The sequence below is a fragment of the Zootoca vivipara genome, chromosome 13, assembly GCF_963506605.1.
Source record: "Zootoca vivipara chromosome 13, rZooViv1.1, whole genome shotgun sequence".
NCBI lineage: Eukaryota > Metazoa > Chordata > Lepidosauria > Squamata > Lacertidae > Zootoca > Zootoca vivipara.
Genome location: NC_083288.1, coordinates 53519105 through 53533358, shown reverse-complemented (window position 1 = coordinate 53533358; position 14254 = coordinate 53519105). Strand labels below are relative to the sequence as shown.

Sequence of the window (14254 nt, the reverse complement as noted above, 5' to 3'; positions counted from 1 at the left end):
TTGCACTCTGGCCTTGGGTTTCAGGGGTGGGTTAAGTGCAGGAATGGAGGAGACCCCCCCAAGGGTCATATAGCCAACCCCCTGATTCGTGCCCCCCCCCAACCTCTGCTTAGTAGCCTCCAAGGAAGGGGAGAAGGAAGTCGTGTGTGTGCGCGCACAAACACACACACACATATGTGTGCGCAATCGCAGCTCCCTCCATAGCAAGCCCCATGAAATGAGGCGGATCGTTTTATTCTTTCATTGCAGAGGGGTTGGGCTAGATGACCCTCGGGGGACCCTTCCAATTCCCCACAAGAAGAAAGGGAAGACAGAGGGCGAGATGGTTGGACAGTGTTCTCGAAGCCACCAATATGATGAGTCTGACCAAACTGCAGGATACAGGTAGGCAGAGTGGAAACAAAATTTTTAAAAAAATCCTTCAGTAGCACCCTAAAGACCAACTAAGTTTTAATTTTGGTATGAGCTTTCGTGTGCATGCACACTGACAAACTGCAGGAGGCAGTGGAAGACAGGAGTGCCTGGCGTGCTCTGGTCCAGGGGGTCGGACACGACTAAACGACTAAACAACAAGCAGAATTTCTAAGAGAAACTACTGTACGTCGCTATAAACGGAGAAACACCTTTTAACCTTATTGCCTTAGTTTTATTTTAAAGAATACCGTTCTATAAGCAGACTCCAGTTTTATGCTTTGTCTTATATACTTTTGTACTCTGCATGCCAGTTAATTGATTGATTATTGGTGTGCGCAGATGGGGACGACGACAAAGTCCCCCTGGTGTCTCCCCCACAACTTGTGTCCCCCGGTGCTGCTTCGGCTGAAGTCTGGTCCCTCTAGTCTAGGTGATGAGGAGCTGCTGGGAGGCCGGAAGGCCGCAGGATTCTTTATGGGCGTCAAAGAGCTGCTTCAGAGCCTCGACGTAGAGAGCGTGGAAGCTGTTCACCTCGTCCTCGGTGGGGCGCGGGCGGAGCGGGACCGGGATAGGCTTCCCCACTGCAGGAGAGAGGGGGGGTGGTTTGGAGGGGTCTGCTGCTCTGACCATTGCATCTCCCAAGACCTCACCCCCACCTCAGCGGCCTTTGCACCCTGGCTTGGGAGTAAGGAGTGGGTTAAGTGCAGGAATCGAAGGGACCCCCGAGGGTCATGCAGCCCAACCCCTGCAATGCAGGAATCCCTGATTGGTGGCCCCCAACCTCTGCTAGGTAACCTCCAAGGATGGGGAGAAGGATAAAACAAGGCAGATCGTTTTATTCCTGCATCGCAGAGGGGTTGGGCTAGATGACCCTCAGGGGACTCTTCCAATTCCACATGGTTTCTGATTCAGTTCTAGGAGGGGGCGAGAGAGAGGCACGGCAGAACCTGCCACTTAGTATGATGCTGAAGAGCTTGCGGCTCTTTGCAAGCAAGTTGGTGAGTTGGGGGTGTTTTGGGGGGCAGAGGGCGGAGGCTAAGGAAGGGACGGGGAGCCTGCTGGGTCCTTACCCACCACCGTGATGGGGGCAGCCATGGGCAGGAGCCCCCAGGAGCGGCTGGAGAAGAGGCCCCTCCCGCTGAAGAGGCAAGGGGCGAAGCCGAGCAGCTGCTTGAAACCCAGCTGGAAGCGGCGAGCGCAGCTGCCCTCGGGGAATCGGATCTGTCGGAAAATGTCGTTCTCCCCAAAGGTGTAAACGGGCACCAGGTCAGCCCTGTGAGGAGGAAGAGGAGGAAGAAAGGAATATCGGGTCAGGGAGAGCATTTATTCCAACCAAGAACCTTGTGAGGTAGGCTAGGCTGTGGGAAGGCAGGGAGGGACCTTAGGAGATGGAATTCACGGCCTGTTATACATTAAGAGAAAACTATCTCAAAATGTTGTACAGGTGGTATTTAATGCCAAATAAACTGGCCAAAATTTATAAAAAATGTGTCAAGTAAATGCTAAAAATAGGTATGTGGGTCTTTCTTCCATTTGTGGTGGAGATGTAGGAAAGCGAAAGGCTTTTGGGGAAAGATATATAAAGAAATGGAGAAAATGTTTAAATGCTCTATTCCCAAAAGACCAGAAGCTTTTCTTATAGGCATAATAGGGAGAGATGTTCCCTAGAAGATGACTAAGCTATTTATATGCCTGACAACTGCAGCTAGAATATTACATGCACAGAATTGGGGAAAAGAGTGAGTGGCTTTTGAAAGAAATGGACTAGGCAGAGATGGCAAAGCTCACAGCAAAATTAAGAGATCAGAATGATGAACTTTTTACAGAAGGATGAGGCCGTTTGTGGATTATTTAAAAAAATATGACAGTCAAATGAAATCGTGGACAGGATTCGATATAAAAGCAGCAGAAGAAAAATGACCAAAAAAATGTAATAATTTTTTTTGTAATGGATAAAGATAAAGCGCAGTAGAAAAGGTTTGAGTAAAAACACTGAGGGGGGGGGTCAGCTTATGGAGCAGTGGAATTATTTGTTAGGAAGGTTATTGAGAAAACGTAAGAAAAATGTAATAAAAAACTACATGGCAAGGAAGGGGAGGGGCCTTCAGTCCTTGTAATTGCTTCTTTGGGGCAGGATCCACCGGGAAGCGCTGCCATGCTCACCCAGCCTGAGATATTGCTGACCTGTGCCCAACACCCCCTGGGACACCCCCTTGCCCCCTTGGTGCCCCTACCCATGTTGCAGCGCCAGGCGCACGAATCCCCTCCTTCCGTGAAGGCGGACGCGCTGCTCTCCGGGGGCACCGTCCAGCGACTCGGCCGCGCCCCCCACCACGATGACCACCGCGCGCCCGGGGGGCCCGCTCAGGAGGAAGTCCAGGGACCTTTTGTTAACCGGGACCATCCCTGGAAGTGGGAGAAAGCAAAGGTGCTTGTGGGTGCGAAGGAATTCTCTGCTTTTCAGGGGGTTGGACTACTAGAGGACCCTCGCGATTCTCCGCCAACTCTGAAATTGTGTGAGTCGATTAAAGGGCAAAAGAATCGCTGGCAGAGAATCAGCGTGTCTGAAAGTGGCTGGAGGATGGATGGCAGCTAACAGATTGAGGTTGAATCCTGACAAGACAGAAGTACTGTTCTTCTTGGGGGACAGGGGGCGGGCAGGTGTGGGGGATTCCCTGGTCTTTAAAGGGGCAACTGTGGCCCTGAAGGACCAAGTGCGCAGCCTGGAAGTCATTTTGGACTCACTGCTGTCCATGGAGGCACAGGTCAATTCTGTGTCTATCATCTCCATCTGGTACGCAGGATGAGACCCTACCTGCCCGCAGACTGTCTCCCCAGAGTGGTGCATGCTCTGGTTATCTCCTGCTTGGACTACTGCAATGCGCTCTACGTGGGGCTACCTTTGAAGGTGACCCGGAAACTACAACTAACCCAGAACGTGGCAGCTAGACTGGTGACTGGGAGCGGCCGCCGAGACCACATAACACTGGTCTTGAAAGACCTACATTGGCTCCCAGTACGTTTCTGAGCACAATTCAAAGTGTTGGTGCTGACCTTTAAAGCCCTAAACGGCCTCGGCCCAGTATACCTGAAGGAGCGTCTCCACCCCCATCATTTGGCCCAGACACTGAGGTCCAGCTCCGAGGGCCTTCTGGCGGTTCCCTCCCTGCGAGAAGTGAGGTTACAGGGAACCACGCAGAGGGCCTTCTCAAAAGTGACGCCGCCCTGTGGAACATCCTCCCACCAGATGTCAAGGAAACTATCTGACTTATAGAAGGCATCTGAAGGGACGTTTCGGGAAGTTTTTAATGTTTGGTGTTTTATCGTGTTTTTAATATTCTGTTGGAAGCCACCCAGAGTGGCTGGGAAAACCCAGCCAGATGGGTGGGGTATAAATAATAATTATCACCATCATAACCATCATCATGATTTGCGCAAAGAAACGCCCCTTTTCGTTTGCACAGGAGCAAAGAATGGCAGGAAAAACAGAAATTCTTGCTGAGGAATTCTATTCCCAGGGGCTCTGGGAAGGCATTCCTGAGAGGGGGGGGGTTCAGGCAGGGTTCTTGAAGATGCTCCTCAGGGGAGGGGCCACCCACTTCCCCACCCCCAACCTGACCGGCTAGTAGCACAAGACAGCCTCTCAACCCCCTGTGGACTCCATGTGTCCACCCTAAGGACTTCCCTGCGCCCCCTCTTCATTCTCCATCCCTCACCCCGTTGGCCTCACCTGAGCTCATAATGTACTCCCGGTAGACGGGCAGGCGGAACATCCCTGCGAGGCCGGCCAGGCTGGGCCGGAGGCCAGGGAAGGTGCGGGAGAAGCCTGTGGCCTCGGTGCAGAAGGCGGAAAAAGCCCCCGTGCAGATGATCCCGTGGGGGTGGGAGCCCAGGACGTAGTTCCGTGTCGGGGGCAGCTCGGCCGTCTTCACCAGCTGCAAGGCAAGAGGGGCGTTTTGCCCCCCACCCGAATGTCACATTCAGAGAGGCAGCGCGCAGATCCCATGGCCAGCAGCCTTTGACGGCCACCACCTCCTGCTTATCCGTGATCTGGTCTCCAGGAGTGCCAAGGACGCCTGGAATCCTTCGAAGGATGGCAGACCCTCTGTCTCCCTGCCAGCCCCTTTCTCATACCTTGATGGGGAAATAATCCCGGTGGAGCTCCCAGACTCTCCAGTGCCTTGTCCAGTCGCTGCGGCGCCCACCTGCGAAGGCAAGGGTTCAGGCAGGGGACGGAATCAGAGAATTGTGGGGTTGGAAGGGGACCCCCAGGGGTCATCCAGTGCAACCCTCAGCAATGCAGGAATCACAGCTAAGGAATTCCTGGCAGATGAGCACCTGACCTCTGCTTAAATGTTTAGTTATTTAATTATTACTTGCGGATGTTTAATTTTAGTGTTTATTATTGGATTGTAATGGATTAGTGCATATTGCTTTATTTGGTGTAAGTTGTTTATTTTAAAGTTATTGTAACTTTTTAAAATATAGGATCTGATTGTTACTATTAATACTTGATATATTATTATTATTATTATTATTATTATTATTATTATTATTATTGTGTGTGTGTGTGTGTGTTGGAAGCCACCGAGAGAGGCTGGGGCAGCCCAGCCAGATTAGCAGGGTATAAATAAAATAAAATAAAATAATTAATTTATGAGGAGGAGGAAGATGATCCTCGGGGTCCCTTCCAACTCTGATTCTAAGTTATATTTTGGGGAGGGCTCTTTTGATTCGTGTAAATTACAGGATTCTGTGTGTTTTTATAGTAAAAATTAATAAATTATTATAAATACTTAAATAAATGCAACTGATTTTTCTTCCCTCCATATACACACACACAAGGGGGGGAGGGGGGGAGAGGGAGGGACGGAGAGAGAGAGAGAGAGATGAAACCCCTCCTGCCATTGTGTCTTTTATTGGAAGCTGTCTTGGAAAATAGATAACAGTAAATAGCAGGGACAGTGTTAGGGCAAAATTCTGGGTGCGAGAATGCTCAGCCACCCAGCTCATCAGGCAAGGGCCTGTGGTCGTTGCGGAGTATAAAAAAAGGAAGGAGTCCAGCCACGATCCGGAGCAAACAGCAAGGTTTATTACTGCGCAGCAGGTTCAATGCCAGACTGAACACCGTGAACAGGGCTGCAGGAACTTTTAAAAGTTCCCACCACCATCCCATAATGCACATCGAAAGCATCATACATACATCACTTGTGACAGGGTAAAACATCAGAAAAGGGGAAGGTGCAAGGGGCATTAGCATACAGGTAAACAGGAGGTAAAGAGGATTAACATAAGGTAACAATGCAGGATGTTCCAGGACATTGATAAGCAAGTACCAGTAAGTATTTGGGAGGGGATCCTTGGCACAAGATGGTACCTGAATGGATTATGGATATGCAGAGGAGCACCACCCTGGCTACGTGACCTCTCCCTTCAAGGATTATGGCTGTTCCCTGCATCCCTGAGAGCCCTTGGCCAGAGTCCCAAAAGGGGGTTTCATTTAGAAATAAAGATACACGGTATTCATTCATAAAGAAATATGGTTACATAGAGTCTCCGGCAACAGAGAAAGGGTAGGAAAGGGAGCCTTTATTACACAGGGCTTGATCTTGAGGGGTTCGTGTTGGTGCGATACTAGAGTGGTGTTGTAGGATCAGACGGGGTCCCCTTGAGGGCATTTGTGCCAATCTGGATTCCCAAATGAAGCCTCGTTTGGGTGCCCCACCCCCTATAAAATTCCCTAACAGACAGAAACAGGTTTGGGATGCTCCCAAGCTGCCCCAGGGGAAGCGGGTGAAGGAGGCTGGAGGAGGAGAGGCAGGGCGAGACAGCAGCTCAAGCTGTGTGGGTCTGGGTGTGGGGCTCAGCACCCTTCTCAGACAGGGAGAGGGGCCTTTCACCTGGCCTCCAGGTAGGGTTGGGGGCAGTGCAGAATTTATGTACTATATAAGCTAAACAAGCTATAGCTTAGGGCCGCACTCTCATGGGGGCCCCCAAAAATTTAAAGGAAAAAACCTGGATGTACATTTCCAAAATATGATAAAAAGCAAATAAAATAAAACCTACTTACAGCAGCAGTGTTTTGTGTTGTGTAGGCTCCTAGGATGTAAGTCATGGGCCCCGCCTGCTAGCCTGCTCCCTCAAATATCACGGGTTTGCTCCTTTCTATATATAGGGTCCCTACATTCTGCATGAATGCACGGCTATAGATACCTATGAGGTCCATAAATTACCATATAGCATATCAAAACAAAATACAAAAATCCTTCCAGTAGCACCTTGTTGTTGTTTAGTCGTTTAGTCGTGTCCGACTCTTCGTGACCCCATGGACCATAGCACACTTTGTTGTCTTTGTCCATGGAGTTTTCTTGGCAGGGATACTGGAGTGGCTTGCCAGTTCCTTCTCCAGGTGGATCACGTTTAGTCAAAACTCTCCACTATGACCTGTCCATCTTGGGTGGCCCTGCATGGCATAGCTCATAGCTACTCCGAGTTATTCAAGCCCCTTCGCCACGACAAGGCATTGATCCATGAAGGGGAGTAGCACCTTAGAGACCAACTAAGTTTATCATAGGTATGAGCTTTCGTGTGCAGAAGGATTTTTGTATTTTGTTTTGACTGCATCAGACCAACACGGCTACCTACCAGTACCTGTAACATATAGCATATATTCAACACAAAAAACAGCAACCATTTGTTGTGGACAAAATACAGCTGGACATATAAAGGGCCCCATCACCTTCAGCAGCGTAGGGCCTCATCAAACCCAAATCCGGCCCTGGTTGGGGGGAATCGAACTCACCTCTCTCTGGCGTATCCCAGTCGAAGATCCACCAGGCGAAATACAGGACGCTGATAGACCAGTAGGAGGTGAAGAGCAGGTAGACCAGGAGAACGGAGAAGAAGGCACCTGGGGGGGGGGGAGAGGCCAGAGGCAGGTGAGGGGCAGGCCAGCCCTCCAGGCTGAAAGCTCCCTGGGTTATAGGGAGTTTTCTGAAGGGGTCCTTCTAGGGCAGGCTTCCTCAACCTTGGCCCTCCAGATGTTTGGAGACTACAATTTCCATCATCCCTGACCATTGGTCCTGCTAGCTAGGGAACATGGGAGTTGTAGGCCCATGATCTGAAGCCCCCCCTAAATCCAGAAGGTTGGAAGGGGCACCCCAGGGTCATCTAGCCCAACCCCCTGCCTGCGGTGCTGACTCCCTAGTCCAGACATACCTGGCCCAAAGCTGCTTTGGAAAGAGGGAAAATAAAGACCAACTAAGTTTTTATTTTGGCATGAGCTTCCGTGTGCATGCACGAAAGTGTGACGAAGTGTCCCCCCTCTGCCACCCACCCCAGTTCCCAACTTACCAAAGAAGAGGAAGGTGAGGACCAACTGGAAGACGCTCAGGGCCTCCAGATGCTTCTGCAGAGCCATCTTCTGACCCTCAAGTGGAAGAGACCCTGGGGAGAAAATTTACACCCGGGGGGGGGGGAGTTGGGGGGGGCTCTGCAGTGGGACTCCAGCCAGGAGGTGCCCCTGCCTCGGCAGAAGGGAGAGCATTAAGACGCAGGTGTGTTCAGCCCAGGTGGCCTCCGAGCTGCATCTCAAAACGCACCTGCTCCCCTTCAGCAGTACCCTCGGGAAGGGGGCATCATTTGGGGCAGGAGGGAGGAGGGGGAGGGGAAGGAGGAGGAGGAAAGAGCCTCACTTGTCCAGGAGAAGATGTTGTCCTGCAATGTACACCGTCTCTCTCTGCCGCCTGTTCTTTGGTCCCCAGGTGGGCCTGCAAAAAGGACCCAGGTGAGGCAAAGGGGACCTGGGTGAGCTCTCCTCCTCCAAAAGGAGACAAGGCGTATCATTTCATTCCTGGCCTTTAAAAGGTCAAGCCCAGCGGCTCCCAGAGACACCTTCAGATGGGTTTATTGTGACTCCCAGCCAGGGCACTAGAGCCAATCTCTATGGTGCAGTGAGAAGCCAGAGGGGAGGGCCAGGGGGAGGATGCCCCTGCCAGCCCCATAGCCATGGGGTGAGTGGAGGAAGACCAGGAGCAGCAGGGCTCCATCTTTTGTAATCAGCAGCCGCCAGGCTGGCCCTCACCCCAGGGCCGCCCTGCCCTCTCGGCCCACCAGACAAAGCTTGGGGTGCCAGGATCGATTGGCCCGTCTGCACACCTCTCTACTCCAAGCCACCAGGAACAGAGGAAGCGGCGCTTGAGGAGATGCATAAAATGCAATAAAAAGCAGGGAAGAACCGTTTGAAAAACAGGTGCATTTCATAAACTGTGGGACTTACTGTAGAACCGTAAAGCGGTCTAGTTGGAAGGGACCCTCAAGGGTCATCCAGCCCAACCCCTGGCAAGGCAGGATTTGCAGCAGCTTTGGCGGTGACCCTGTAGCTCTAGGAAAGAAGGAGTGCCTCTGAGCAGGTGAAGAGTCCTCTGAGGATCCGCAGTTGCTGCTGCCTTCCTTTCAAAGGGACCAAGCGCAGCTCCTCCTGGTGGCCTTTAGGTGCCCCTGGAAGAAAGGTAAGGTAAAGGTAAAGGGACCCCTGACCATTAGGTCCAGTCGTGACCGACTCTGGGGTTGCGCGCTCATCTCGCATTATTGGCCGAGGGAGCCGGCGTATAATTTCCAGGTCATGTGGCCAGCATGACAAAGCCGCTTCTGGCAAACCAGAGCAGCACATGGAAACGCCGTTTACCTTCCCGCTGTAGCGGTTCCTATTTATCTACTTGCATTTTGACGTGCTTTCGAACTGCTAGGTTGGCAGGAGCTGGGACCAAGCAACGGGAGCTCACCCCGTCACAGGGATTCGAACCGCCGACCTTCTGATCAGCAAGCCCTAGGCTCAGTGGTTTAACCACAGCGCCACCTGGGTCCCTCCTGGAAGAAAGACAGGATGAGAAATCCCCGGGATTTCTGAAGCGCCCTGTGGGTGCTGTTCAAAGGTTGCCTCCTCCTCCTCCTGCCAGGCAAGGCAGTGAGATCCAAGCTGACCTGACCCTGGAGAGGGCAAAGGTAGAAATTATGCAAAGCTTTTGCTGGTAATGACATTGCTTCCTGCCTCAAGGCAGGAACATCCTCTTCCCAAATTAGCATTTATGCATCGCAATACTGTCCTCCCAAAATCTGTAAGCATCAAGACTTGCATAAGCAAATGCTTCAAAGAGGCATTCTCATTTTGGCACCTCCAGCAGCAGGCCGCTGTACCATAGATCATCCCTTTTTACATCGATGTATCGGAGCCCAATAAATTCCAAATATTACTTTTGGTTTTACAAAACGTAGTTTATAATCTAATGGCACTTTAGCCTCAGAAGCTAAAACATTGGGTTTACAAAAAAAAAATGGCTACAGGGTCACAATTCATAAGATATATTCTGCCATTTATTTACAAGGGGAAATGGTCAAGACTTTCATATGTGCTTAAACTTTAAACCTTACTAGACAAAATGGTAAAAACGTAGATAATCACTCCTTAAAAAACAACTCTGTTCTAACTCTGAAAACCAATAATCTTTCCTTGCCAGAAAGCAGAGCTGGGCTGAATTTCAACCCATCACCACATCAGACACATTGCCTTTCACATAGCTCTAAAATGGGAGTTAGAAGGGACCCTGAGGTCATTTAGTCTAACCCTCTAAGATACAGGATTCACAAGATTTGAATGAAAATACCAACTTTATACAGAACCCTTTAGCAGATGAGTTTTTTTTCCTTAAGAGACTGATACCAGGAGCCCGACAATAACCCTTCTGTCCAACAGAATCGAAGTTAAAACTAGACTCAGATAGACAATTCCTGGCTATGGAAGCTCTACTTTTGACAAACAATTCACCTTTATTGGAATAGCTGTTCAATTTTCCTTTAGTCATTCCTCTAGTCACTTGGAGAAAGACTCCCCTCTGGGGCCTCTCTCAAATAACAAATATTTGCACACCTCATTCTCACATTTATAATGTTTAAGATTGATGGGTTCAACATGATTTCTTTATACTAGAAATTTTTTAACAGGTTGGCAGTTTTAACTATGCACACTTAAGAAGGCAGTCTATGGATGTTGTTTAAACACTGTTAGGGCAAAATTCTGGGTGCGAGAATGCTCAGCCACCCAGCTCATCAGGCGAAGGGTTAGGTCATTGCGGAGTATAAAAGGAAGGAGTCCAGCCACGATCCGGAGCAAACAGCAAGGTTTATTACTGCGCAACAGGTTCAATGCCAGACTGAACACCGTGAACAGGGCTGCAAGAACTTTTAAACAGGATTAACACAATGCATGATGTCCCAGGACATTGATAAGCAAGTACTAGTAAGTATCTGGGAGGGGATCCTTGGCAGGAGGTGGTACCTGAATGGATTATGGATATGCAGAGGAGCACCACCCTGGCTACGTGACCTCTCGCTTAAAGGATTATGGCTGTTCCCTGCATCCCTGAGAGCCCTTGGCCAGAGTCCCAAAAGGGGGTTTCATATAGAAATACAGATACACGGTATTCATTCATAAAGAAATATGGTTACATAGAGTCTCAGGCAACAGAGAAAGGGTAGGAAAGGGAGCCTTTATTACACAGGGCTTGATCTTGAGGGGTTCGTGTTGGTGCGATACTAGAGTGGTGTTGTAGGATCAGACGGGGTCCCCTTGAGGGCATTTGTGCCAATCTTGATTCCCAAATGAAGCCTCGTTTGGGTGCCCCACCCCCTATAAAATTCCCTAACAAACACAAACCCCATAACATTTCTGAACCTTGAGTACATCTCTTATCCACTAATAGCTGGTGTTTATGAAGTGAACATTTTCAAGTTTCAAAATATTTTCAAAGCATTGAGCAAGCATTTTCAAAGTTACAACTCTTTATTTTCCTTCATCCTGTCCCCTTTACTGTTGAAAAATGGGTATGTACACACACACACACACACACACACACACACACACACACATTTTTACTTTTGGAGAGAAAAAATGGCCTTCTACAGCCTCTTTAAAACAAACCTTTACACACTACTTCCACTCTTTTTAATATTTGCCATGTTTTTGGGTTGATCAAGCCCTTACATAAAAATTATTTAAGCAAGCTTGCATTTTGTTTTGTTTTGTTTTGTTTTGTTGTTGTTGTTGTTTTTTTAGCCCCTGAAACATTTCTTAAATACAATTGGAGGGGTTTATCAGAGTTCAGACGGGAAGTAAGCTCTCGTTGGGCTTCTTTTTCCCCTGAAGTCTGCAGAGTTGTCTCTTTGGACAGGGGCGCACCCATTTTTGCCCTGGTCAGTCTCCGAAGGGGCACTTGCGCAAGTTCTAGCCCTGCACAGTCTCCGAAGGGGCTGGGGGGGTCTCTCGGGGTTATGGGGCACCTGGGGAACCTGGAGCACGTTTAAGGAAAGTGGCCTGACTCCGATAGGAAAGTGGTCTGACTCCGATAGGCAAACGGGTTTGGGAAGGTTTCTATAAGGGGCCTTCGAAAGGGAAATGGGGATTGGAAAGTCTCTTAGGAAAACGTTCTAGGAAAGTGGACACACTCCGATGAGGACTCCTATTCCCTCCCACTTCACAAGGATGTCACAGCAATCTCCCTGCCTCTCACACTCTAGACTGATATAGGCAAAAATCTGCCCTTATTCCCTTATTGGGTTCTCCATCGGTTGGAGAATATAACAGAGGCCAACCAGAGAAGTTTGAGAAGCAAAGCCTTTATTTTCGCTGTTGCAACAGGGTCCTTCCTCTCACGCAGGAGAACAAGGAAGGAACCCCAAAGAAAGGTGTCCTGCCCTTAAAAAGAAATTTGAAATTGGTTTCAGCCCACCCCCCAGAAGCATCATCCATATGTCACAGAAGGGGTATAGCCCAAGACCGCCCTCCCTAGATTCATCATAGGTACATCATGAAAGGGGAGGTCTGGTGGCAGTAATCTGAGCAGTCTGGACCCTGCCCCCTGCCCCCCAAACCTAATCAACAAAAGAGAGAGATATTTACATTTCCCTGTTTCCCAGCCAAGTTAATCACACCCTTTTGTCTGGCACCCAGGTATCAGGATGCCAGGGATTATCACTTTAATTCCTGAGACAATGAGAAGGTTCCCCCCACCCCCCTTCTTCCTTGCAGAGGAACACCTGGTCAGAGAGAGAGAGTCAAAATGGTGTCAGTCAGGCCTGTCTTCCTGTGCTGCTTCAGACATGTTTCTGTACATTCATGTACATGTTTTATGAACAATTATTATATATATATATGACCTTAAAATTCTTATAACAAGACCCAGGTCCACGGCCGTCTTAAGCATATCCGGCGTCGTGGTGCGAAGATCCCTCTGGCGCCCCCGCCCCCCATTTCCCAGAGTTGTTGACCTTTTTAGGGAGCTGACACCACACTTACTTATTATCTCTGCTTGGGGAAAGAAAACAGGAAACATAAACAAACTGTTTTTGTTGCCCGTTTATTGTGTGCCGAGGTCCCCAAACCACAGCTCAAAGTAAAACACACTCCACACATACAAGCCTGCAATTTACACATGGTTTACAAGCCACAAGGAACACCATTTCAGATAAAATCACAGCAGACTTTGCAGAGAATCTCACCTTAGAGATCTACAGCAAACCTTTTTAGAACTAAAATATCCACCTGATGAAGTTAAACAACAGATCAACAGAGCCAGACTGATACCTAGAGAGAACCTGCTGCAGGACAGACCCAAAAAAGAAAATAACAGAACACCACTAGTCATCACATACAGCTCCCAAGTTAAAATAGTACAACGCATCATCAGAGATCTACAACCTCTCCTGGACAATGACAGCTCTCTTTCTCAAGCTCTAGGAGGAAGACCTTTCATTGCCTACAGACAGCCACCCAATCTTAAACAACTTCTCACCCACAATAATACAACCACCAGACTTAACATGGACACTGGTACCAGAGCCTGCAATAAACCCAGATGCCAACTTTGCTGCCACATACACCCGGACAACATCATTACTGGCCCCAACAACATTCAACATACCATCTCAGGACTATTTAATTGCTCATCTTCTAACATTGTGAATGCCATCAAATGCCAACGGTGCCCTTCAGCTCTCTATATTGGACAAACAGGCCAAACCCTACGCCAAAGGATAAATGGACATAAATCTGACATCAGGAATCACAAGACAGAGAAACCAGTCGGAGAACACTTCAGTCTCCCAGGACATTCTATACAAGATCTCAAAGTACAGTAGCAGTCTTATTACAAAAGTTCCTCTTAGCGTACCTTACCTTTCCCCCTTCCTTTGCGACTCTTGATCCGACAGGAGCAACTCCTCTGGGTGCTCCAAACTCCAGGAAGGCAGACCAGGCAGGCAGCGGGCCAGGCACAAGCATTGCGCCACCAAGCCTTGCCTTAGGGCTGGCCCTGCCCGCTTTCCTCCGCACGGATCGAGTAAGAGGCAGGGCGCAGTAGTTTTAAGTGGCTGACCCATCCTGAATGAGAAATCTCCAGCTCACGAGGCAACCGTGAGCCAATTGTTCCACCGGCTAATCTGCAGGGTTGTTGTGAGGGTCAAATGGAAGAAGAGAATCATGTGCGCTTCTTGGAGGAAAAGGTTTTTAAAAATCAACGAATAGCTCCGCACCGCCTCCTCCCCACTGGGCCTGGTCATCAGTGATGTTGTTCCTGCCTTAACATGTCAGAAGGTTCCCTGGGGGTGGGGTGGGCGTGTGTGTTGCTGGCCTCCGCTTCTGCATTCACACACATCCAAGGGCCGGATTGAATTAATTTAACTAAGGGCTCAGAGCTCGAATAAAGGGGAGAGTGCCTCTCGCCACGTGTAGAAATCCTCGCCAAGTGAACAGGTCACAGCGCCCACCCCCCACCCCCTTTGTATTCGC

General features: G+C 49.4%; 1 protein-coding gene across 3 annotated transcripts; it reads right to left on the bottom strand.

The window, feature by feature from the left end:
- Window positions 1-618: 618 nt before the first annotated feature.
- Window positions 619-13687, bottom strand: LOC132593072 (2-acylglycerol O-acyltransferase 3-like). Of its 3 annotated transcripts, XM_060281983.1 has the most exons (10): window positions 13643-13687; window positions 8693-8913; window positions 8109-8183; window positions 7768-7860; window positions 7217-7324; window positions 4549-4619; window positions 4145-4349; window positions 2649-2820; window positions 1485-1687; window positions 619-995 (listed from the first exon to the last, which is right to left on the bottom strand). In XM_060281983.1, exons 4-10 carry the CDS (start codon window positions 7832-7834, stop codon window positions 841-843), a joined length of 981 nt encoding a protein of 326 aa, XP_060137966.1. In that variant the 5' UTR covers window positions 7835-7860; window positions 8109-8183; window positions 8693-8913; window positions 13643-13687; the 3' UTR covers window positions 619-840. The 3 variants fall into 3 exon arrangements, with proteins under 3 accessions (XP_060137966.1, XP_060137965.1, XP_060137964.1); XM_060281982.1 differs by lacking the exon at window positions 13643-13687 and having other exon boundaries at window positions 8693-9561; XM_060281981.1 differs by lacking the exons at window positions 8693-8913; window positions 13643-13687 and having other exon boundaries at window positions 8109-8294.
- Between the last annotated feature and the right edge of the window lie 567 nt (window positions 13688-14254).

What these genes read in the sequence shown, in the direction of transcription:
- LOC132593072 (XM_060281981.1), bottom strand. Translation starts at nt 8,259, where the DNA reads ATGATACGCCTTGTCTCCTTTTGGAGGAGGAGAGCTCACCCAGGTCCC. An exon ending in GGGATTATTTCCCCATCAAG is followed by an intron (nt 4,350 to 4,548) that starts GTATGAGAAAGG and finishes CTTGCCTTGCAG; the next exon opens with CTGGTGAAGACGGCCGAGCT. An exon ending in CGCCTGGCGCTGCAACATGG is followed by an intron (nt 1,688 to 2,648) that starts GTAGGGGCACCA and finishes TCCTCCTCACAG; the next exon opens with GGCTGACCTGGTGCCCGTTT.